General features: G+C 43.6%; 1 protein-coding gene across 1 annotated transcript in view; it reads left to right on the top strand.

The window, feature by feature from the left end:
- xylt2 (xylosyltransferase II) overlaps positions 1–27,036 on the top strand; it is a 324,124-nt gene that overhangs the window by 164,040 nt on the left and 133,048 nt on the right. Inside the window, exons 5-6 of the mRNA XM_041216822.1 lie at positions 10,434–10,636; positions 15,179–15,259. Of these exons, the coding sequence (XP_041072756.1) occupies positions 10,434–10,636; positions 15,179–15,259 (284 nt within the window). The remainder of the gene's footprint in view (positions 1–10,433; positions 10,637–15,178; positions 15,260–27,036) is intronic.

Below are 27,036 nucleotides of genomic sequence, written 5' to 3'. Positions count from 1 at the left end.
CCTTGCATTTTTCCATTGCTAACCTGATCCTTATGGTACAATGATCGCTATTCCCAAGTGTTCCCCCACAGCCACTTGGCCCACCTCATTCCTCAGCAATGCCTCCTTTCTGATTGGACTGAGAACATACTGGTTAAGGAAGTTCTACTGAATACATTTCAGAAATTCCTCCCCCTGCTTTCCCTTTAACACATCCTAGTTGATATTTGGAGAAATACAGTCCTCCAATATTCTTTAGTTCTTGAACATCTCAAGTTGCCCCTCTATTTCTCTCCCAACTATCTGGAGGCCTTATCAAGAGACTTTATGTGCTCAGATGAATGTAAAATATCAATGGCACTATTGTGAAGAGGAGCATGGGAATTATTTCCAGTGTCCTGTCCAATATTTATTGGTCATTCAACGTCACAAAGAAAATCAAATTAACTGGCCATTGCTGTTAGTGGGAATTTACTGCCTACATATTGGTTGCCGTACTTTCTACAATACAACAGTTATTACATTTCAAAGGAAATTAATTGGTTGTAAAGTTCTTTGAAAAATCCAGTGGCCATGCAAAAGCACTATATAAAAGTTGGTCTTTTTAAATTTCTTTTTCATCTGCCAGGTGTCTTCACTTTCACCGGAGTGTTTCCTCCTAAAGCCTGCTACAGTAACGTTCACTCTCTACTAAGTTGTCATGTTTTGACTCATCCACAAGCTTAGGACATGTGTTCGTATACCCAAGTCCATGCTTTATATATAGAAGAAAAACAATGGTCCAAATCCCAACCCTGAGCAACCCCACAGCATACTTCTCTGCAATCACTAAATCATCACAAGTCAAGCTGTTCCAGTGCAGCTACAACACTGGCATCCACCCTGCATTGTGGAAAATTGCCCACATGCTCAGTTTGGGTTCTGCCAGGGTCACTCAGCTGGTGACCTCATTACAGCCTTGGTTCAAACATGGGCAAAAGGGCTGAACTCCAGAGGTGACGTGAGAGTGCATCAAGGCAGCATTTGACCAAGTGTGGCATCAAGGAGCCCTTGCAAAACTGGAGCCAATGGGAATCAGGGGGAAAACCCTCTGCTAGTCGGAGTCATACCTAGCACAAAGGAAGATGGTTGTGGTTGTGCTTGTTCGAGATCAATTGTCTCAGTTCCAGATCATCTTCAGGGTAGTGTCCTAGGCCCAACCATCTTCAGCTGCTTCATCAATGACCTTGCTTCCATCATAAGTTTGGAAGTGGAGATGTTTGCTGATAGTTGCACAATGTTCAGCATTATTTGTGACTCCTCAGGTACTGAAGCAGTCCATATCCAAATGCAGCAATACCTGGACAATATCCAGGCTTGAGCTGACAAGTGGCATGTAATGTTTGTGTCACGCAAATGCCAGGCAATGACCATCTCCAACAAGAGAGAATCTAACCATCGCCCCTTGACATTCAATGGCATTGCCATCGCTGAATCCCCCACTATCAGCATCCTAGGGATAACCATTGACCAGAAACTGAACTGGACTAGCCATATAGTCTTGTGGCTATAAAAACAGGTCAGAGACTAGCAATCTTGCAGCGAGTAACTCACTTCTTGACTCCACAAAGACTGTCCGCCATCTACAAGGCACAAGTCAGGAGTGTGATAGAATATTCTCCACTTGCCTGGATGAGTGCAGCTTCAATGAGTGACTTCAATGTCCATCACCAAGAGTGGCTCGGTAGCACCACCACAGACCAAGCTGGCCGAGTCCTAAAGGACATAGTTGCTAGACTGGGTCTGCGGCAGGTGATGAGGGATCCGACAAGAGGGAAAAATATATTTGGCCTTGCTCTCTCCGACCTGCAGCATCGATAGGAGTGACCAATAGACAGTCCTTGTGGGGACGAACTCCCATCTTCACATTGTGGACACTCTCCATTGTGTTGTGTGGCACCACCACAATGTTAAAAAGGATAGATTTAGAACAGATCCATCACCTCACGACTGGGCATCTGTGGGGCGTTGTGGGCCATCAGCAGCAGCAGAATTGTACTCAACCATGTGTAACCTCATGGCCTGGTATATCCCACACTCAACCATTACAACCAAGGCAGGGGAACAACCCTGGTTCAATGAAGAGTGCAGGAGGGCATGCCAGGAGCAGCACCAGGCATACCCAAAAATGAGGTGTCAACCTGGTGAAGCTACAACACAGGACTACTCGTGTGCCTAACTGTATAAGCAGCAAGTGATAGAGCTAAGCAATTCCACAACCAATGGATCAGATTTAAGTTCTGCCGCATCCAGTTGTGAATGGTGGTGGACAATTAAACAACTCACTGGAGGAAGAGTCTCCACAAATATCCCCATCCTCAGTGATGGAGAAGCCCAGAACATCAGTGCAAAAGATAAGGCTAAACATTCGCTATAATCTTCAGCCAGAAGTGCCGAGTGGATGATCCATCTCAGCCTCCTCTGGAGGTCCCCAGCATCACAGAAGCCAATCTTTAGCCAGTTCGATTCACACCATGTGTTATCAAGAAATGGCTGAAGGCACTGGATACCGCAAAGGCTATGGACCCTGACAATATTCCGGCAATATTACTGAAGACTTGTGCTCCAGAACTTGCCGTGCCCCTAGCCAAGCTATCCCAGTACAACTACAAATGCTGGCATCTGCCCAGCCATATGGAAAATTGCCCAGGTATATCCTGTACACAGAAAGCAGAACAAATCCAACCTGGCCAGTTATCACTTCTTCAGCCTACTTTTGATTATCAGTACGTTGATGGAAGGGGTCATCAACAGTGCTATCAAGTGACACTTGCTTCGCAATAACCTGCTAACTGATGCTCAGTTTGGGTTCCGTCAGGGTCACTCAGCTTCTGACCTCATTACAGCCTTGGTTCAAACATGGACAAAGGAGCTGAATTCCCAAGATGAGGTGAGAGTGACTGCCCTTGACATCAAGGCAGCATCTGACCGAGTGTGGCATCAAGGAGCGCAAGCAAAACTGAGTCAGTGGGAATCAGGGGGAAAACTCATCACTGGTTAGACTCGTACCTAGCACAAAGGAAGATGGCTGTGGTTGTTGGAGGTTGATCACCTCAGTTCCAGGACATCGCTGCAGGAGTTACTCAGGGTAGAGTCCTAGGCCCAACCATCTTTAGCTTCTTCATCAATGACCTTCCTTCCATCATAAGGTCAGAAGTGTAGGTGTTCATTGATGATTGCACAGTGTTCAAGACCATTCACGACTCCTCAAATACTCAAGCAGTCCATGGCTAAATGCAGCAAAACTTGGACAATCTCTAGGCTTCGGCTGACAAGAGACAAGTAACGTTCGCACTACACAAGTGCCAGACAATGATGAACTCCACCAAGAGAGAGTCTACCCATCACCCCTTGTCATTCAATGGCATTACCATCACTGAATCCTCCATTATCAACATCCTGGTAGTTACCTTTGATCAGAAACTGAACTGGACTAGCCATATAAACAGTGCAGCTACAAGAACAGGTCAGAATCTAGGAATCCTGTAACGATTAACTCCCCTCCTGACCAACCCCCTCCAAAGCCTGTCCACCAAGTACAATGCACAAGCCACGGGTAGCTTTGCACTTGCCTGGATGAGTGTAGCTCCAATAAACTTGACACCATCCAGGACAAAGCAGCCTGCTTGATTGGCACTCCCTCCACCATCGATGCACAGTGGCAGCAGTGTGTACCATCTAGAAGATGCACTGCAGAAATTCACCAAGGCTCCCTAGGCAGCACCTTCCAAACCCATGAGCACCACCATGTAAAAGGACAAGGGCAGCGGACATTTGGGAACACCATCACCTGAAAGTTCCCCTCCAAGCCAGTCACTGTTCTGACTTGGAAAAATATCTCCCTTCCTTCACTGTCACTGGGTAAAAATCCTGGAACTCCCTCCCTAACAGCATTGTGGGTGTACCTACACCACATGGACTGCAGCAGTTCAAGTAGGCAACTTCTCAAGGGTCTTCACTCTTCCATGCTTCCACCTCTTCCCTCTTCTACCTTCTCAAGGGCAATTAGGGATGGACAATAAATGCTGGCCTTACCGGCGATGCCCACATCCCATGAATGAATTTTTAAAAATCCATTCACTAGTACTTTCTGCCTCCAATTTTCAGCCAGTTTTGTACCCAAGTTATCTATGTCCCTTTGATACCATGTGGTTCTGTTTTCCAAATCAGTCTTTTATGTGGCACTTTTGACAACATCTACACACATCCTTCATATACCCTCTCTATTGCTTCATTGGTGAAATACCTGGACCTTCTACTCATTCAGACATCTCTTTCACCTGTCTTTCAGATGAGACATTAAACTGATACTCCAACTACCCCCTCGGGCGAATTTAAAAGATTTCATGGTAAACGTTAAGGAATTCCTTTTCCAATTCTAAATTCTTGCACACCCTTGATTCAATTCTCTCCACCATTAGTCTAGCTTTAACCTTTGGAATTTCCACCCTATAACTATCTCACTTTTCTGTGGCACTCCTTAAAACCTAACACCTGTACCAAAGTTTTGGCCATTTGTCTTAATATCTCAGTGACAATTTTGCCCAATAATGATAATTATCTGGAACTCAGTGCTTATAAGTGTGGTTGAAGTGGAAACAGTCACTGATTTCAGAAGGGAATTAGATGAACACTTGGAGATAATAAATTTGCAGGGCTGGGGCAGTGAGTGGGGGAGTGACTTGGATTGACTGGTTTGCTTTGCAGAGAGCATGCACAGACTAGATGAGTTGAAAAGCCTCTGTCTGTTCCATTTGAAACTATGGAAGGGATTTTGCGGGAGTGCAAAATATCGCAGGAGTGAAATAGTCAGTTTCCCGTTGGCATAAAAATAGGTTGTGATCGTCCATTCCGGACCTCAATTTGGTCTCCAGACCTTCAAATGGCACATTTCCTTCCCCCTGTGCCATGTTAAGAACGTCACTTAAATAGTTTTGAATCTCATGAATGCTCATTATCAAGGATGCTTACCGGCATCACCCACCCACACTGGATCAATAGGCCATACCGGCATCTAATTAGACCGGCGTGTTTGACAACCAGACCTAAGCGATGTGCACCGGCGACCTGCACTTCGCTTGTGACTTTGAGGTTCATTTGCCTACCTTGCATTCTGCAGTATTCGTGGCATCTCGGATTCTGTGCCAGGCTTTGCAGGCAGCACCAATTCGCTTTCAGGGGTCTTTCAGAGGCAAGCTTCTATGTACCAGAGCAGCGGTAAGGTGGGATTGGGTTGTAATGTGCTACAGGGTGAGAGCTTGATGGGGGTTGGGGGGAAGGCAAAACAGAACTGCAGGACAAGGGCTTGACTGGTGGGAGGAAGACAAGACAGAGGCAAGGGAAGGTGCTATAGGGCAAGGGTTCGACTTGGGGTTGGGGAGACTGGGAAAGGTTGCAGTCAGACACATGATTGAGGGGAGGGGGCCGGTGGGGGGGTGCTGTGGAAGTGTCCTCTTGGAACAATGGAGAGAGCGTCTCTTACAGAGGAACATAAGCGAGGTGGGGCCAAAATGGGAGGATTGTGGAATGAAAGAACACATTAGTTACACTGCTGAGCTTGCAAAGACTGCCCTTGTCCCAGTTCAAGGAGCAGTAGAGCATGTCAGTCTCGTGCCAGTTAAGCCCAGCATGTTGTCCGCAGGTTGTGGTTGTAACATCACGTGCGTCAGACCAGGTGGGGTCTCTGCCATAATACTGAGCAGATCTGCAGATGGCACACTCACAATTAGGGGAGGCATCTGCAGCCTTTGAATAAGGAAAAAGTAGTGTAGGGGCATTCAATAGTTTTGTGGGGGCAGTGAGGCTCTCTATGTTTCACTGTGCAATAGGCCTCAAGATGGGAAGGGGTAGAATGCACATAGGGCATAGGCACATCCACCTCAAATGATTCAGAGAGGGCGGGGGGGTCATACAGGGATACCCACCACCATCACAATGGGATTAAGGATTACAGGGGGGAGGACCAAGAGTAGTTGGAGGGAGGGAAGCCTGAGCATTATGCTCCTCCACAATGATGGGAGGGGTTTCCACAATCACACAGGGAGAGTCAAAGCTGGTCTGGTAATAAAACCTTAGTAACACCATTTTGAAACCTGAAGCGATGGCACAGTAGAAAATAAAACTGAGAAATCTGTGGAGGGGAGCGCTGAGGGCATTGAGGAGGAGTGCAGTTGATGTAGTTTATATGGATTTCAACAAAGCCTTTGACAAGGTCCCACATGGGAGACTTATAAAGAGGCAAATGCACATGGGATACAGAGTAATTTGATAAGGTGGATTCAAAATTGGCTTAGTTGTAGAGGACAGAGGGTGTTGACAGAAGGATGCTTTAGTGACTGGAAGCCAGTGTCCAGTGATGTACCACAGGGATCTGTGCTGGGTCCTCTACTTTTGTCATTTATATAAACAACATAGATGACTATGTGTGGGGTAGGATTAGTAAGTTTGCGGATGACACAAAGATTGGCTGGGTGGTTAATAGTGAGGTTGAGTGTCTTGGGCTACAGGAAGATGTAGTCGGAATGGTCAAATGGGCAGATAAATGGCAGATGGAATTTAATCCGAAAAGTGTGAGGTGATACACTTTGGAAGGAGTAATTTGACAAGCAAGTATTCAATAAACGGCATGGCACTAGGAAGTTCTGAGGAACAAAGTGACCTTGGCGTGTGTGTCCATAGATCTCTGAAAGCAGAGGGGCATGGTAGTGGGATGGTGAAAAAGGCATATGGGACACTTGCCTTTATCAATCAAGGCATAGATTACAAAAGTAGGGAGGTCCTGTTGGAGCTGTATAGAACCTTAGTGAGGCCACAGCTGGAGTACTGTGTGCAGTTCTGGTCGCCACATTATAGGAAGGATGTGATTGCACTGGAGGGGGTGCAGAGGAGATTCACCAGGATGTTGCCTGGGATGAAACATTTAAGTTATGAAGAGAGGTTGGATAGACTTGGGTTGTTTTCATTGGAGCAGAGAAGACTGAGGGGCAACCTGATCGCGGTGTACAAGATTATGAGGGGCATGGACAGGGTGGATAGGGAGCAGCTGTTCCCCTTAGTTGAAGGGTCAGTCACAAGGGGACATAAATTCAAGATGAGGGGCAGGAGTTTTAGGGGAATGTGAGGAAAAACTTTTTTACCCAGAGGGTGGTGACGGTCTGGAATGCACTGCCTGGCTGGGTGGTGGAGGCGGGTTGCCTCACTTCCTTTAAAAAGTACCTGGATGAGCACTTGGCACATCATAACATTCAAGGCTATGAGCCAAGTGCTGGTCAATGGGATTAGGTAGGTAGGTCAGGTGTTTCTCACGTGTTGGTGCAGCCTCAATGGGCCGAAGGGCCTCTTCTGCACTGTGAGATTTTGAGTGCTGGGGAACTAGCACTAGGGAACCGATTAAAGGGACACCCGACTGAACTGTGTATAACCAAATGAGGGGAGATGCACAGCTGCAAAATGTTAAGAGTCTTTCAATGACAATGTGGGAAACAGGAGAGTTGAGCAAAAAAACTTAGTCCTGCGAGACTACACCTGAATTCTGCCACTTATCAACCTCCTTATAATCACCCCTCGTTCCGAGCATGGAAACTCCCCAGAGCAATAATGAAGTCAAAAGCAAGTGGATGATTGGAGAAAATTCAGATGCCTGTTAAAAGCAGGAACTCAGAGACTCAGCACTGGTAGACCCACCCCCGAAATAATCTCACTCCCTTACTAAACACTTGCCATTATCTGTATTCCAAAGAGTACAGTCTTATAAGCAGCATGCCTAAATGCCTGGCCAAAGCAATCTCATTGCAGTTGGTCATGTGAGAGGGTGGGGGGGTTGGTGAGCCTTGAAATGGACATTGTGCTGGGCAGAATTTCAGTGGAGAATAGATGATGACACTAGTATCAAGGCCTTGAACCCACAGTCATTCACTAGTAATCAACAGAAATAGGACCTTTGGATGCTGATGCTCACTCTTCACATTGATCTGCAGAGAGGAGACTTTCAGGAAGATGGAGGCTGCATTTATTGCTGCCTGCATAATCGCATACAGGCAGGAGAGAAGGCGGAGAAGATTGCTACTGTGGTTCCATGCTCGCCAAAGGGAGGAGCTTCACCCTGATGAGCAAGGGGCAGCAGGACCCCCTTCAGATGCAGAGGATGAAGCTCCCAAAAGTTGCTTGTAGGTGGCCGTAAAATCCTGGCCCAAGACTTTGTTCAGCATCCTCATCTGAGGTGTCGTCAGGGCTTGAGATGAGGGACTGGCTCGTGGTCTCCCTGAGGCACTTTCTAGAGAAAATTAGTGCATGGCAGGTGACTAAAAAATAAGACAAATGGACTCTCAGAATCGTTATCTGAGGGGTCAGCTGGTACAGGATCCTTATTTGGGTGTGCGCCACTGACATTGTCGTTGCATGATCGATCCCAGTCCTCACCTGCCAGCTCAATAGCTCACCCCTCAAAGGGAATGAGGGACTTTATTTCAGTCATTGCACCACCAGATTAGGACCTCTCCCATCTATTGTGGGCAAGCTTGTCCTGCATAAAGACAGATAGAGAGTGTGAGCGGGACACATGCAATGACAGAAAATATGGATGCCTACCTTGTGTGGGTGGTGAATGGAGCCGTACACAGTATTAGGATGCCAGTTACACACGATATGAGTCCAGATGGTGATGTGAAGGTGTGTGCAAGAGTGGTGATGTCCCTTGAGCTGGCAGTGTGTGAGATCAAAGGAGTGTCATGATGCAAATGTTCGATGGGCTTGTGAGTGTGTGAGTTGAGAGTGATGAGCTGGTTGACTTACCCTGGATGAGAGCATTCATCCTTTTTCTGCACTGGATGGCTGACCTCTTCTGTGCGGCACTGGCGCTCACTGCCATGGCTACTGCCTCCCAAGCTGCAGTTGAGAGGTTTGTGGGCCTGCTCCGGCCATCATGGGGGTACAGCACATCCTGGCAGTCCTCAACAGCATCCAGATGGCGATCCAGCGAGGTGCCACTGAACTTGGGGGCAGAATGTTTCTTGGCTTTGGGGGCCATCACTTGCTTGGAGCAGACCTGGGATGCAGACTTGAGAAAGCTGTGCGCAGGTGCGGTTTAAATATGGCACCCGGAGTGATGATCCGTTGAGGTTACAGCAGGGCAGGCAAATCACTGGTCACCCGCCCGCAATATGATGTTTCTTGCTGCTGCATATTTAGTAAGATGGGAAGTGGGCAATACGGCACAAAAACATGCCATTGTGGTCGGCAGGAAAAGCACTGCTTATTCCACTCGCCACCACGCTTGTGCGCTGAGGGGAAAATCCCACTGTTTGACTACTATTAATGCTCTTGTTAAGCGCCTTGAGACATTTTACTGCATTAAAGTGCGATATGACCAATATTTATCCCTCAGACAACACTAAATCGGACCATTTGGTCACTTATCTCAATGCTGTATGTGGGAGACTGCTGTGTGCAAATTGGTTTCTGTTTTCTGTATTACAACAGTAACTGCACTTCAGAAGTACTTCATTGGCTGTAAGGGAACATCCTGAGGTCATGAAAGGCACATGCAAGTTCGCTATTTTTTCCTTATCTTTCTCCGATAGCTCATATTGTTGTCAGATGCAGAACGGATGAGGGGATTTCAGCTGAAGGCTAATATTGAGCTAGTTGCTAAGTGCAGAAGTTAAGCAAGCTGGAATAAGGCAGAGATAGCACCAGGAAAGAAGCGGACAAGTAAGTTTAAAAGGAAGGCAGCGGGTGAAATAAATGGTTGAGTAAGTAGAAGGCTCTGGAAGAGCGGTAGTTGGGGGTAACCATGCTGTGACCTCATGGTGAGAGCCATTCTACTCAAATTATATATGGTGGAATCTTTAACCAAGAAGGAAAGTGGCCTGTAGGTGAAGGGGTTATTGGCAAAAGAACCATTGGGGTGATTAGATATATTTTACGCAGTGAGTTTTTGTGATCTAGAGTGCACTGCCTGAAAGGGAAGTGGAAGAAGATTCAATAGCAGATTTCAAAATGGAATTGGATAGATAATTGAAAAGGAAAAGTTTGCAGAGCTATGCGGAAGGGGTTGGGACTAATGGGACTCTTTCTGTCCTGTACCATTCAATGGAGGTGAAAATGAAAAGAGGGGGCTGTAATGACTGTCACTTTAAGTTCAGTTCAACTGAGTAGGGATCACGTGATTAATTCAACCAATGTGTTGTTAGCATGGGGGGAATAAATTTAAGGGAGGGGTTTCTGAGGAAAAAAATGGCTGTATGAGGGGCTGGCTAGATACGAGCAGCCATGGAAGTGCTTGCATAAATAAAATTGGTTTAGTTTGACTAGGAATCCTTCCAGAGTGTGTTTCGACAGAGGCTTGGGAAATTGAGTGCAATTATTTCAATTTCTTTTAGACTTTATATGTAACTTCTGCCATTCTGAACCTGCAGCGTTCCGATTACCTGCACAGAGAGACGTTGAAACTAGCCCAGCATTACTCCAACATCCGGATAACCCCCTGGCGGATGGTTACAATCTGGGGAGGTGCAAGTCTGCTGAAGATGTACCTGCACTGCATGAAAGATCTGCTGGAAATGGCGGACTGGGAGTGGGACTATTTCATCAACCTGAGTGCCACTGACTACCCTACCAGGTCAGTGGTGTTTGAATAATGGGAAGGTGAAATGAATGAGCTCCTGATTGGAGCCATGGGAGTAACACAGATCCTTTATTAATGTTATTTTGAGAAAAGTTACAGTTTTGTTGATACTTGCTCTGTCCTCCCGTATCTCCCCTGGAGTACCATATGTGCTGACAGATTTCTGTCTGTCACTCTTAAGTTTATCATGTGTGAGTTTCGACAGTAACCACAAGCAAGTTCACTGACAGTGGGAAGCTTGTAATCCTACCCTTAACCAATGTCAGTGGCTGGATGGTGGGAAGGAAGGAAGATGGTGCCTGGTACTTTGTCCTCACTTCTTTGCCTGAACACTAAAGTCAGTTGTTGCCACCTTTCCTCATGAATGCTCTGACATTAAGATTAGCGGACACAGCATATGCCTTGAATCGATCTCGTCATGTTTTGGTGTCATGCAGGGAGGGCCTTCACTTATTAGGCTGACGGGAAAGCTGCTCACCAGATATATATTCCCTTTGGAATCTAGCCAAAAACTGACAAAAGCTAGGGAATGTATCATGAGTCACGGGCAAGCACAAAGATGGCCAGATAAGCATCCTTAGAGAAATCAGCGAGGCATTTGTCTCTGTTGGCGTGATACCATTTGACTTTGTTCCCATTTTGTTCAATTCTTCCTGACCTAATAAACATCCAGCCTAGGTGTTTGCAAATGGTCAACCTTCAAATGCATCAGCGTGTAATTCACTCAGAGCAGCTAATCACCTAACAATGGATTCCACCATTTTGTGACTTCATTCAAACTTTGGGACATTGTCAATACGTTTATTTATTTTGCTTGTTGTTTCTCTTTGTCCCTTGAAACCAGCATCACCCTGGTACTTCATTCACATTCATTCTTCATGCGCAGCTGGGTATTTGATAATGAGGAACACATCACAACCATGTCTGATCCTGTCTTCATCTTACATCAACATGCAGTTTCCATCAGGGCTGGGAACAATGACTAATACTTTTCCCTAGCCACTGACCTGACTAACTTCATACAGACTTGGGAGTATTTACGTATGTTATCCAAAATGAACATTAGGGGACCTGAGAGCAGAGTGATTGAAGGTATCCCAAATCTCACCATTGTTGGCCATATTGAATAAAGTTGTTTAGCTTGCCTGAAGTCCGTTCGCTACACAAAACCATATAATTACCCTCAGGACCTAATGCAGAGCTGTAAACATTGGACAAGTCCTGAGTGGTGGATTTTCACGCATGAGAACATACATCAGACGTTGGATGATGTTTGGGGAAAGACTACCTACCCTGGGTTCTGTCTATGTTGGAAAAAGATTGCGAGGGGATGTGACAGAACTGTTTTCAATTATGAAACTTTTAGATCAATTAAATCACAGTGAATTTTTCTGCTGTGTTCATAATTTAAATTCAAGGATCATAATTACAAATGAAGGACTTCAAAAGAAAATGAAAACTCCAGGGTGAAGCTTTTATAAATAATGATTTACAACGGGGGGTTAGAACAAGAAACTGTAACCAGTTTCAAGTTGTACATGACGATTTCTTAACACAATATGGGAAATAAGGTTATTAGATGGGCAAACTTCTGGTTGAAACTGATGCAGGGTATTATGTTAATTATCCACCTGTACAAAAAAAAAGAACAGTATGGTAACCTCAAGCCAGCTTGAGACCCAGGGATTAAAATGTAAAGTGGTTGGAGCCACGGTGTGGTGGGGCTGGGGGTTTCTAAACAGCCAACAATGCTGAGACATGGGGGGTGCACTGGTCAGGGTGCAGTGAGCAGGCAGTTACCAGTCCTGAGACCAGGTTTTCTAGTTGAGTCGTTGCTTAGATTGTACCCCTGGAGCTGAATCATTGCAAGAAGCAGTGCACTTAGTGGAAGAGGGAAGTTTGCAGGTGGAGGAAAAGAAATGTATGAAATTTTTATATATCATCAAAGCAAAGACTTTGTTGGATGTTGAAAATGAATGAATATCTGTGTATATCTGTAAAGTGCCTGGGTTACAATCTGCTCAAATAAAGCCCTTCATTAAAACACACTGCCTCTGAACATAGCTCAGGGTTGACAGGGGGTACAGGTCCATCAAGGTATAACACTGGGATATGGTACTGGTGGGTATATCTCTGTTGCTGTTTAACAAAGGGGTATAATATGGGTGAGTACTCGTCACCACTCTGGAACACTGGGGGTACTGATGGCTACAGGTCTATCACTAACCATCGCTCATGGGTACTGATCTATTACATAACACTGGATAGCGTACTGGCAGACATTGGTTTGTCACTATAACACTGGGTAGTGTACTGGTGGTACAAGTCTGTCACTTATAGTACTGTGATACACTACTGATGGCTGCAGGTCTGTCACTATATAACACTAGGATACAGTATTTGTGGATACACATCTGTCATGAACGAACTGGGGTTCATTACTGGTGAGCACTGGTATCTCACTGTCTAACAGTGAGTAATATACTGGTGGGTACAGGTCCCTCACTGTATAAACTGGAGTACAATACCGGTAGTACAGGTTTGTCCTTGTATAGCACTGGATTAAAGTACTGGTGGGTGCAGAGTTATCACTATGTAACATTTGGGTATGGTTCTGGTAGGTACAGGTCTGTCACTGTATAATAGTGAAATATATTACTAATGGGTATAGGTCTGTTACACTACTGGTGTGTATAGTTCTGTCACTGTATAATACTATGGTATAGTGCTGCTGGGTACAAGTTGTCACTGTATAACGCTGGGGGTCTATACCGGTGTATACAGGTCTGTCACTGTAAAAGGCTGGGGTATGGTAATAGTGGGTCTAAGCCTATCATTGTATAGCATTAGAGTATACTCCTGTGGCATCTGAATAGATGGTGCTTGTTCCACTTCATAATTCTAAAAAAAACCTGAGTGCCTGAGGATGCACAACTGCTCCCCTGCATCATGGTGCTTTCACCATCCATCCCAGTGGGTATTATGTCTCATTTGCATAATACCTCTTCCTGGATTGTAGCTGTTAAATGTAACTGGAATTGCTGGCACCACTAACTTAGTTTGACGCATACTCACCCTTTATTGTACTGCAACAGAGAATTACCCACCAGTACCATACCCCAGTGTTATATATTGATGGATTTGTACCCACTGAGAACCCTGAGCTGTGTACAGAGGTTGTGTGTGTTTTAATGAAAAGCTTTGTCTGAGCAGATTCTAACCCAGCCACTTTACAGACTTGCACAGACTCACTCATTTTCAGCACCTAATGAAGTCTACATTTTGATGATTTATATGCATTTCTTTTAACTAACTCAACCTGTGTTAGTTGCTCTATTCTTATTCAAATAAAGCATTGATATCAAACTCTGAACAGCAGCAAGTCACTTTGGCCACTGTTTACATCTCTTTTCCATCCTCCTCTGATCCTCTACTTTCTCCTTCCCTTCCAGTCCCCCTTTCTCTCTCCTTTTCCCCTTCTCTCTTTTTCTTGCCCTTTCTTTACCACCAACACCCCCCCCCCCCCCAAACCACCCCATCCATCCTTTCTTTCTCTTCTGGGTACATCCTGTGTACTCTCCTTAATTGCCATGCCCACCTTCTTCGACTGCAACTCCTTTCCTTCTCCCCCATTTCATTTCACATTGTTCCCTCTCCTAATCAATGCTGTATCTGTACTGGTACCCTCCAATTACCTCATAGAACTGGACATTTATTGTTGGCCAAGACCATGAATATCAACGGACTGTACAATCACAGAATACCTTGTAATGAATCCAATCCTACCATTACTTGAGGAGCCCTTGAAATTAGGGGTCACTAGTTTTTGATTGAGAGGACAAACTAAGATGGTCTTTTCCTGAACCCAGGTGTACTGAACCTCACTGCTATCTCAGCTAGCCAGACATTTGCCTGAGATAATTTGGCTCTATTTAGAACCTTTCTGATTATTTTATGTCCTCCTCTGTTTGATTATTTCTGTTTAGTGAGTCATAACAGTGACTGGATTCCAGACATAATACAATGGATGTTAAGCTCGACATCCTGTGGAAGTGATCAGTCCAATTAGAAACAAGTTCCTTCCATATTTGCTAATTCATCACTACATTAGCAATCTGAGTCAGAATGGTCTGAGGTTAGTGTTAAATTTGGTTGTTGGGACAGTTTAGAGCGAGCTTAACTCTGTCTCTAATCCATGCTGTACCTGCCCTGGGAGTGTTTGATGGAACAGTATAGGAGGAGCTTTACTCTGTATGTAACATGTACGGTATCCAACCTGGGTGAATTTTATGTTAATCAAGATGTAAGAAGAGTCATTCCCCAATCTTAACATTCTTTCAAAGCAAAAATGTTGTGGGAGCTGGAAATCTGAAATAATTCAGTAAATACTGGAAACACTCAGCAGGTCAGACAGCAATTGTGGAGAGTGAAACACCCTTCATCCTGAGCAGCACAACATAACCAATATCAACAATGAGGTTTCAAAGTAAAAGATTATAAACATTTGCTTACAGTGTTAACTCTTTGATTTCACAGGACAAATGATGAGCTGGTGGGATTCCTCTCCAGGTACAGAGAGAAAAACTTCTTGAAATCTCACGGCCGAGATAATGCCAGGTAGAAGCCAAGATTAGTCTAACCTCTGCAAGTTGTGGCAAACCTTGTTACACCCCTGTGCTGTGTTGCATGAACTGGTTTCAGCCAGGAGTGCAGTGGGAACACTCCAGCTGTGTCAGGAATTGTGGTTATTGCATTGATAAAGATTTCTGTTAAAAAACCAAATGAAAGCTCAAGGCCCATCATGCAGGTCACGATTACAGTTGCACATTGGAAGAATTTAACTGTATGGTGTTTCTGCTGTCTGCATGGGGTCCAAGTGGCTGAGGTGAATGAAGATTGCTTATTGATTTGAAATTATATGTTTTTCACTGTGGTGCAGCTATTAGCTGAGCAATTGCAGTGCTGAACTGTATTGCTGATTAAGTTAGATGCCATATTGAAACCACGGTGCTCTAACTGGACTGCACCTGTTTCCAGGTCTGGTTACTGCGACATAGCCCTAGAGCTGGTGCAGAGAGGAGTCATGAGGCTAATCTCTAGTGTCAGACAATTCAGCACCTTATAAAGGAGTGTAAGTTAGGAAGCAGTGTGGAAAAGTTAAGACCCAGAAATACGTTGAAGTATGGTACATGTTAGAAGCTGAAATGAGTGAACATATGAAGTTACGAATTAGGAACAGGAGTAGCCATTTAGTTGCTTAAGTCTGCTCCACCATTCAATAAGATCATGGCTGATCTGATTGTAGCCTCAATACCACTTTTCCACCTACTTCCGACACCCTTCAATTCCCTTGTTAATCAAGAATTTATCTACCTCTGCCTTTAAAATATTCAATGACCATGCCACTACCATTCTCTGGGGAAGAGAGTTCCAGGGACTCACGACCATCTGGGAGAAAAAAATTCTCCTTAGCTCTGTCTCCCTCATCTCCCTAATTCTAAACTATGTGGCCTAGTTCTGATCTTTCCCACAAGGGGTGACCTTTGTGACAGCATTCAATCTGTCAAGGCCCCTCAGAATCTTATATGTTTCACTAAGAATATCTCTCATTCTTCTGATGTCAATGGATGCAGGCCCTGCCTGTCCAACCTTTCCTCATAAGATAACCTCCCCATCCCAGGAATCAGTCATGTGAACCTTTCTGAACTGCTTCTAATGCAATTATATCCTTCCTTAAATAAGGAGATCAAAACTGTACACAAGATTCTAGATGTGGTCTCACCAGTGCCCTATATAACTGTAGCAAAACATCCTTACTTTTATATTCCATTCCTCTTGTAGTAAATGACAACATTCCATTTGCCTTCCTAATCACTCTTTGTACCTGCATACTAAATTTTTGTGATTTATGTACCAGGACAACAAGATACCTCTGCGCCTCAAAGTTGGTTACATTCTGCCAACCCAAAAATGACCCATTTATGCCACACTCTATTTCCTGTTAACTAATCTTCTATCCATGCTAATATGTTTCACTGTGAGCTCTTATTTTGTATAGTAACCTTTGATATTGCATCTTGTCAGAAGTCTTCTGGAAATCTAAGTATGCCACAATCACAGGTTCCCCTTTTATCCATGTTGCCTGTTACTTCCTCAAAGAACTCATAAGTTAGTCAAAGACAATTTCACTCTGCCTAATTGCATTGAGATTTACTAAATGTCCAGCTGTAAATTCCCTAATAATAGATTCCAGTATTTTCCCCATCACAAATGTTAAGCTAACTGGCCAGTAATTTCCTATTTTCTGTTTCCTTCCTTTCTTGAATAGAGAGTCACTTTTGCTATTTTCCAATCTGAAGGGACCTTTATAGAATCTAGGGAATTGTGGAAGATCAAAACCAATACATCCCGATATCTCAGCAATCATATCTTTTAAGACCCTGGTGTCGGGTTCCACCAACACAGAACCGAAATGCAACACTATATATTTAAAAACTTCATTCTTTTGCTATTTCTTATTTTCAAACTGGACTTTTCAGCTGAACAAAGACAATTGAGATGTTTGACCTTTTATCTGGGAGTTATCCCCAGCAGTCTCCAGAATTAAAGAATTCTCCTCTCAGTTTCAGGAATGTTTATGCCTAGGGAGCTACTAATGGACAACCTGGGACTAGTCAGACCAATTTCAAATGATGCACAAGAAGGCCATTTGCATTTGATAAGCCGATCTTGCTAGTGGATTCAGTGGGTTTGCTGAGACAATGGCTTCCCAAAAGCCAGACCTTCAATATAAATGGCACCCCTTTCAACCCATAATGTCTAGACATTATCAGTCCTGAAAGCAAAACCAATTCTAAACATTAGATAAACATCTCTTTTTGAAATCATTGTGGAGAAGAAAGGTCACATGACCCTACACTCTGGCCTTTTGAATTGTTTAACATTACCTTTCTGAGCTGCACGTCCAATTTGTTGAATTACCATCCAATTACCAAGCCACAAAGAAGCAGGCCTTGTCCAGATAGGATAACTGGCCCATCTAACCTGACGCTGCTGGAAAAATTTGCATCATTGCCTACAGAACAGACTCAATCTCTGTGTGTCTACTTCATCTTGTGACATCAACACCACCTGAAAGGCAAATCTTACAACACCTGCCTCCAGCCAGCCAAACTCGGAACACCAAGGTGAAAGAATTCCTCATTGGACTCTGACTTTGAGACTCTGGAAACCATGTGAACCAATATTCAGCTTTCCTGTGGTCCTTGTACTATAAATGTTTTCTCTATTCCCATTTTACTGTGTGAATGTGTACACTCCTCTTGTGGATTTTGAATGTGTGAAATAAACTAACCTTCTGAGCTAATCCTAACTCGAATTCGCTGTGGATTATTAGTAAAATTATCTTGCACAAAAATCGAGGGATTGGGAAAAAAAATACCCCAATATTTATTCTTTAAAACAAACTAATTCAAAACACCTTCTGTTTATGGACAGGGGGGTAAGAGAAGGATTTGAATTGACCCCTTCCTGGCTGTAACACTAGGATGAAATACACCAGGATCTGGGGACTTGTCAGCTTTTAGTTCTAATAATTATGTCAGTATCCTTACCCTAGTGATTGTAATTGTTTTAAATCCTGCTCCCCTTTCACCTCTTAATTCACAATTGTTTCTGGGATGTTATTTGTATCCTCTACAGTAAAGACAGATGCAAAATGTCTGTCCAATTCACCTGACGTTTCTTTATTTTCTATTATTAATTCCCCAGACTCTCTCTCCAGAGGACCAATGCTCACTAAAATTACTCTTCCTTTTTAAATACCTGTAGGAACTCTTACTATCTGTTTTTATATTTCTAGCTCACTTTCTGTCGCACTCCCTCCTTATTACTCTTTTAGTCATTCTTTGCTGGTTTTTACATTCTGTTCAATCTCCTGACCTGCCACTAATCTTTGTGAAATTGTACGCTTTTTCTTTCAAACTGATAATATCTTTAACTCCCTTAGTTAGCCACAGCTGGTGTGTATTTCACCTAGAGTCTTTTATTCTCATTGGAATGTATCTTTGCTGAGTCTTATGAAGTATGTCTTTAAATATCTGCCACTGCATCTCTACTGACTTATTTCTTAAACTAATTTCCCAGTTCACTTTAACCATCCCTGTCTTCATATCCTCATAATTAGCCTTATTTAAGTTTAAAACAACTAGTCTTACATCCACTCTTCTCAACTTCTAACTGAATGCGAAATTCAATCTACCTAGGGGATGCCTTTACTATGAGATCATTAATAATCCTTTTTGTTGCACATTATCAGATCTAGAATAGCCTGATCTCTGATTGATTGTGCTGCTCTAAGAAACCACTCAAACACTCTATGAACTCATCATCCAGGTTCCCCTTGCTAATCTGATTCATCCAATCTATATATAGATTAAAATTACCCATGATCACCCTTTGTCACAAGCCCTCAATATTTCTTCCTGTATACTTAGTCGTATGGTGTGGTAACTGTTGGAAGTTTATAAACTACTCCCACAATGACTTCCTACCTCTACTAAAAATGATTCTATATTTTGATCTTTCAAACTTAGATTATCCCTCTCTAATGTACTAATGCCATCCTTAATTAACAGAGCTACCCCTCCACCTTTTTCCAGCTCCCTGTCCTTCTGAAATGTACCCTTGTAATGTACCCTTGAGTATTCAGGTCCCATTTTTGTTATCTTGAGCCATGCCTGAGTAATGACTATCAGATCATACATATTTATTTCTATTTGAGTTCTCAATTCATTCATTTTGTTAACAATGCTATGTGCATTTAGATACGGAGCCTCTATTCTGCTCTTTTACTATTTTCGCAACCTCTAGCCTTATCTACTGGCTCACTCTTAACTTTATATGTTCGTTCCCTTCCTGCCATGCTTTGATTATCATTTCCTTTATTGCTAACTTGCTCCCTTGCTTTTCCTTCTCTCTTTAATTTATCATATCCTCCCACACTTGATCCCTCGACCCACAATTTAGTGTAAAGTCCTCTCTAACGTCCTACTTGTATGAATCACCAGAAAAACTGGTCCTAGCATGTTTCAAAGGAAGACCATCTTCACAGTACAGCTCCCACTTTCCCCAGTGCCAATTCCAGTGCCCTATGAACGGAAGCCCATTTCTCCCACATCGATCTTTGAGCCATGTGTAAACACTGCAATCTTATTTACCCTAGCCAATTTGCTCATGGCTCAGGTAATCAGAGAGCATTACCTTTGAGGTCCTGCTTTTTAATTTAGCACCTAGCTGCTCGTACTTGCTATACTGAACCTCTTTCCTAGTCCTACCTATGTTTTTGGTATCAACATGGGCCATGACCATGGATCCTCCCGCTCCCACTGCAGGTTCCTTTCCAGCTGTGAGCAGATGTCTTGAACCTCGCACTGGGCAGGCACACAGCCTTCTGGACTCTCACTCTCAGCTGCAGAGAACTGTGTTTATCCCTCTGACTATGCTGTCCCCTACTACCACTTTTCTATGAGCTTGCTCCACTTGAATGGCTTCCTGTACCATGGTCATCCACCCTGCAGCCCCATTTTAGTCCATACACATTGCAAGTATCTTGAACCTGTTTGACAATTGCAACTGCTGAGGCGCCTCCACTTCTGCCTTCTCGATGTCCTTACTTGCTTCAAAAGGTAAGGTTAAACTTCATCCTGATGTCGGACAGTTCTTTACACAGAGATCAGTACTTGCAATGGGACTATGGACAGGGTGGTGAGAGCATTTTGGACCCTACGTGATGCTGCAATGGGTGAACAACAATTGATTTTCCTCATCTGTGTTTAACTTCTGATCTTGTCATGAAAAGCTGATTACAGCCATGAGTTACTTACAGGCATATTGAACTTTTTGAGGAATATTTGTGTGTTTTTAAAGAAATACAAGCAAGGACACTGAGCAAAAGATGACGGATAATGTAAAGTGGCCATTTTCTGGAAAAATTCCTATGTCGATTACACTGACAGACCTGTACTGAGAGAACATGGAAAGTCGCACTTGAAAAGGTGTCATGGCCTTCTTCAAGCAGAGACACTTAAAAGGGAGATAGGAAAGATGCAAAAGACTGAACTTTAATCTCCAGTGATTGCAGAGGCAAAAGACTGATTACCACGTTTCAGCAGTCATCTAAAATCCATCTCCTGTTGATTCATATCTCAAAATGTGTAAAATGGTCAGAGATTAAAGAAAACAGACTCTGGGTGCAAGACAAGGTTTTTTTTCCCTTATAGGAATACGTGGGGAAAAATGGATTAAAAAGCTAGCTGCTGGTGTGCTGTGTGTGTGACAGCAACAAGAAGACCAACTAGTCACCCAAAGTCTCTCTCTTTCTCTCTCTTGCTGGAGGCAACGCAGCAGAAGTCACAATCAAAAAGGAACTGGGACTGCTGTTCAGCTATCCTGCAGAACCAAGTGTTTCCAAACCAACTGCAAAACTACCAAAGTCAGTTCCACCGGAATCACCCAACTTAACGGCAGCAACGTCTCACTATCTACGCCTCACGGACAAATCAAAGACTGATTTGTATATTTTTTTAAACTTTTGTTTGGACTCTCAACTTCTCATTTCTGATCTGTGTGTATGTGTAGCGTTTTTATATTTTTCTTGGCTTTTTAGTAACTAATAAACTTACCCTTTGACTTAAGATAGGCCGGTTAAATTGTCTTCTTCTAAAACATAAATATATTTGGACTGGGAAAAGATATCCACGGGGAAGGGATCCCTTTTAAATTAACAGTGTTGCGACCAACTGAGGGGGTTGAATATGGAAGGGGAGCCAGCTCATTCTTCCTCACCCTGGAGCGTGAGGAACCTGTGGTTGGGGTTCATTCAGTTTGAGGCCCTGAAAATCAGTTTGAAAGCTCTGGTATTGTTTAACAGGCCAAATTATTAGTGAAATGTAACAACTTTAAGACCTGTTCTACATGAGATGAAATAGGTAAATGAGTTAGTATTGGAAACCTAGTAATAGGAGAGAGTCCTAACAGCATGGATGTAGTCAGGAATTTCCTGGCCTGTGTATCATGTCACTTACTCATTTAGCCACTGGGTTACAGTGATGAGCACACTTTAATTGGCTTCCACATACCTGGGTTAGTGAGAGGATGAATCAGTGAGGATACCAATCGTGATCTAACTTGCTGACACATTGCAAAACATGGACATTGATTGAGATGAAAATTGGATTTGGACCGCTAAGGCTGGGTAATCTGCAGACACTTGTCTGGAATGGTTAATTTGGGAAGGGCTGCTGGTGTTTGTAGAACTTTACGTGGTAAATCATGAAATTAAATTTAATAAATCTGGTACTTTTATTTTGTTCTAAAAATCCAACTGATTCACTAATGTCTTTCAGGAAAAGGAAATTGCATACCCTATCCGACCTGTGCTATATATGACTCCAGTCCTGCGCTATGAGCTTGGCTCTTAATGCCTCGGGGCAATAAATACTGCATCCACATCCCAAGAACAAAGAATAAAACACAAGTTTTATTCAGGAGAGGAATGTTAGGGAGCAGAGAAGAATGAAGCAGAAATTAGATGCAGTTTTCCTTTCAAATCCACTACACAGAACCTGCTGTGTCGTTTTGGTGGGACTTTGTCACTTTAAGTTGAGAGCTGATGTAGCAAGCTAAATATGTCGCTTGTGAAAACTGGGAATCCACCGGTGCTGTTTGTTTAAGAGCAGCAGTGTCCCTGTGGAGTAATCCCAACACTCCAAGAACAACAGAACTGGCAGATGTTTGTCACTGCATGTTTAGTAACGGGAGCATATGCTGGTAGTTGTTAGGAGGATTAATTTATTACTGTCCGTGTCACCGTATTAATCCATACTGCTTTCTGATATAACATAAAGGAACGGCAGTTACTGCAATGATGAAGTGGGATTGTTTGACTGGATAGTTCCACTGGGAGAAAGGCAGTTGTTCCAAACCCAGGCATATTGGAGTTTTTTCCCCTTGCTCTTCCAAGGCCCCACACTCTTGCGAAACAATTCAGATGGCCACAGAGCCTTAACTAAGTTACTAATGTTCACAAGTGAGTCTAGAAAATAAATTGCAGCAGGCTATTTTTAAAGGGCATCACACCCGAACCCATCACATTCTCGCCCCATGTCCACAAGTGCAACAGGAATATTACATTTAGGATTAATGGGTTTACCATCATTTGACTACCAATATATGTATCCAGAGATTGATGCAGCTAATCTGAGGCAGCTGATTGCAGCTGAACAAATGATACGGGTGCTACAATTGATATATGCACCTTGGGTTAGTGAGGGGAAAATCAAGTATGACACCCATTGTTAACAGCTATGTGCTATAAAGTGTTTGGCGAGAGCAGGGCTGATCTGGTTGGTGATGACCTCCCCATCCTGATCAAATAACATGCTGACTCTTGCTCCCTAGGGTCACACGTGAAGGGTGGGGTATCAGAAGATGACCGTCATTAGTGGAAATATACCCAGCAAGAGGGTGAGGTGTGAGGAGAGGACTGGGGAAAAAAACTAGGCAAAAATAAAAATCAGAATTAACAGTTTACCTCAGAAACATATGAAAGCAAGGCATAGATAAATCTCTAATAATGTCAAATTTCCAAGATGAAAGTAATACTCGTAGTCTCATAGTCTGATACTTGTTAAAGGTTATAGCTTCAAAATCAATCTATAATGAATCTAGTCAGTGCCTTCCTTATGTTCTGATTTCATCATCTCTGTTTTCAGCTCCCAGTCTGTTCATTCTCCAGGGGGCTGCTTATCTCCAAACTCTACTTTGAAGGGGAAGCAGGATCTTTCAGATAACCAACCCCTTCAGCCTTGGCCAGCAATGCAGTCACTGACTGGGGCTTTATTCAAGTTTCTTCGGTGAACAGTGTTTCACTTTGACATATTATTTGCAAGAGAGCAGCACCTTGTGGCCTGCTGTGTTAGACATTTTCCCTCCCCGTTTTGTTCAATAAAGCTTTATAATATAAATTGCTGAAAATGCAACCTAATAACGGTGCAGCAAAGGCAACAGATCATCTGGCAACTTACTGAACAACAGAACTAATAGTGTACCTCCCTAAGCAGATTTAAGATTACAGCACAAAAGGAATCTGTTTGGCCTGTCGTGTTCATGCTGGCTCTCTGCAAGAGCAATTCAGCTAGTCCCAACCTGCCCGCTCTTTCCCATTAACTGGCAATTTTTTTTTCCTTTCAAGTGCTTATCCAATTCCATTTTGAAAGTTACGATTGAATCTGCTTCCACCACACATTCAGGAAGAGCATTGCAGAATCTAAACACTCGCTGCGAAAAAGATTTTCCTCATGTCACCTTTGGCTCTTTTGCTATTCACCTTACATCAATGTGCCCTGGTTCTTGACCTTCCATCAAAGGGAGCAGTTTCTCCCTAATCTATCTAGGTCACTCTTGATTTTGAATACCACTATCAAATCTCTCAATATACTCTTCTCCGTGGAGAATAACCTCAGCTTCTCCAACCTATCACATAACTGAAGTCTCTCATCCCTAAAACCATTCTCATAAATTTTTTATGCACTCACTCTAATATCTCACATCTTTCCTAAAGTGTGGTGCCCAGAAAATGACACAATATTCCAGTTGAGGCTGAACTAGTGGTTTATAAAGATTCACCAGAACCTCCTTGCTTTTGCATTCTGAGACTTGATTTATAAAGCTCAATGTCCCATTTGCCTTTTTAATAACTTTCTCAACCTGCCCTGCTCACCTTCAGAAATTTGTGCACCAGGTCTTACTGGGCAGGATTTTTCGCTGAACGGGCATATGTGCCCCCCCGACCCGCTCGAGCGTGAAATGATGTGTGATGATGTCGGGAAAGCATCCCGACATCATTGCGCACTCGCACAACAATTAAAAGGCCTATTAAGGCCATTAACAATGTAATTGAATTAAATTTTTTGCTGCCCGTCCAACCTTTGCATTTTTTGCGAAACCTTATCCAAGGGTGGGATGAGGTTTCAATCCGTCATTAAAATTTTTAAATTAAGTTTAATACTAATTTCTAACATGTCCCTGCTCATAATCTCCCTGAGGCAGCTTGGTGCCTCAGGGAGCTTTTCCAGCGCGCATCCACATGCATGTGCGAACTTGCCCTCTCACCCTCCTCCCCCCTGCCCCCCCTCCCCCCCCAGCCCAGGCAGCGCTGAGCGCTGAAGCACGCATTTCATGCTGGTCGAGTCTTAAATCACTTTCTGGCCCCGATCGTGGCTTCCCGCCTGACCCCGCCAAGCCCACCTGACGAGGGAAAAATCCTGACCTCTGTTCCTGCTTCCCCTTTAGAATTGTACCCTTTACTTTAAGTGCCTTTCTTTGTTCTTTCTCCAAAAATATATTATTTCACAATTCCCTATAATAAATTTCCTATGCCACTTGTCTGCCCATTCCAGCAGCTTGTCTATGTCCTCTTGAAGTTTAACACTCTTCTCCTCACAGCTTACAACTCTGTCAAGTTTCATGTTATCTGCAAATTTTGAAATTGTGCTCTGTACACCCAAGTCTAGATCATTAATATATATCAAGGAAAGCATTACTCCTAATACTGACTCCTGGGGAGCTCCTCTATATATCTTCCTCCAGTCCAAGAAACATCTGTTCACCACTGTTGCCTGTTTCATGTCACTCAGCCAACTTCATATCCATGCTGCCAATTGTCCCTCTTATTCTGTGGGTTTCAATTTTGCTGGCAAACCTGCTTTGTGGCACTTTATCGGTATTTTCAAAGTTCATATACACCACATCAACTGTTTTATTCTCATTAACCGTGTCTGTTATCTCAAGCTCAGTCGAGTTAATTAAACACGATTTGCCTTAAACAAATCTCAGCTGGCTATTCTTTAATTAATCCACACTGTTAAATTTGTCCAAATTATCATTTCTCAAAGCTTTCCCATCACTAAGGTTAAACTGATTTGTTGGGCTCACACTTTTTTAACAAGGGTAGAAAGCTTGCAATTCTTCAGTCCTCTGACATCTCAACAGCCCCCCTGCTTCAGTATCTAAGAAGGATTGGAAGATTAAGACCAGTGCCTTTGCAGTTTCCTTCTTTTGTTGTCTCAGCATCCTTGGCTGCATTACATCCAAACGTGGGGACTTATAACTTTAAGAACAGCCAACCTTTCTAATCCCTGCTCATCATCAATTTTTAGTCCATCAAGTACCTCAACTACTTCCTCTTTCACTATGGCTTGGCAGTATCTTCTTCTTTGGTAAAGACAGGTGCAATGTACTAATTTAGTACCTCAAATATGCCCTCTACTCCATTCATGGATCCTCTTTTTGGCCCAAAATCAGCCCATCCCTCCTCTTACCACCCTGTTACTTTTTATACGCCTATGGAAGACTTTTGGAGTACCTGTTATGTTGGCTACCAGTCTCTTTTCATATTCTCTTTGTGTCTCATGCCCTTTCTCTGAACTTTCTATATTTAGCTTGGTTCTCTTTTGTATTATCAACCTGACATTTTTCATACGCATCCTTTTTCTTTTTCATCTTAGGGCCAGATTTTTGCTCCAAGGCGGTTCACTCAAGTTGGGCAATTATCCGACTTAGCAGACCAACCTCGGTTTAAAGGGCCCCATTAGGCCCAACTTTTGCTTCGGGGAGTCAGGCCCACCTCACTTCTCTGGGACTTGGTCCCAGTTGTTTGAGAAGCATTTAGGTTCTCTAGCCGTCACCCCTCACACCCCCTCGCCCTCACCCCCGCCCCATCCAATCCATAACTTCATGCCAACTGATGCTCCCACTCACCCACCATGCTCCTTCTTAGCCCCATGTCCCTTCAAAGTCTCCATGCCAATTGATGCCTCCATCCCTGCATGCCTCCTCAGACCTTCCATGCTACCTCCAGACTCCCCATTCCCCCCATAGCCCTCATGTTGCCTCATATCCCATGCCAACTCATGCTGCCAAGTCACATTCATGCCAACCCATGCCCCCCCACCCCCTCCCTGTATCCTTTCATATCTCTCATGCCACCTCCTTAGCCACTCGTCCAGAATCCAGCATTGGCAGACCCCCTCCTTTCCTTCCTTCCCTCATTCCTGAACACCTTGTACACATGAATATTTAGTATCTAGTCCTGCTCTATTTTGAGCAGATCTGTGTTATCACCACAACATCATATTCTCATGTGGTAACCTGTGCCTGCAGCTCGCCAACTTTATTTACCTGTTACCCTGATCCAACCTCATACCTTGCTATTTCTTACCCTCGTGTTATCTCCCCATCCTTCGTGCACCTTGTTTTCTCTTAATGCTACATCCTAGTTCTCATTCCCCTGCCAAGTTAATTTGAACGCCCCCTACAGCACTAGTAACCCTCTC

This window comes from Carcharodon carcharias, chromosome 22 (genome assembly GCF_017639515.1).
Source record: "Carcharodon carcharias isolate sCarCar2 chromosome 22, sCarCar2.pri, whole genome shotgun sequence".
NCBI lineage: Eukaryota > Metazoa > Chordata > Chondrichthyes > Lamniformes > Lamnidae > Carcharodon > Carcharodon carcharias.
The sequence above is the reverse complement of the archived record's forward strand: the minus strand, read 5'-3'. Positions and strand labels throughout refer to the sequence as shown.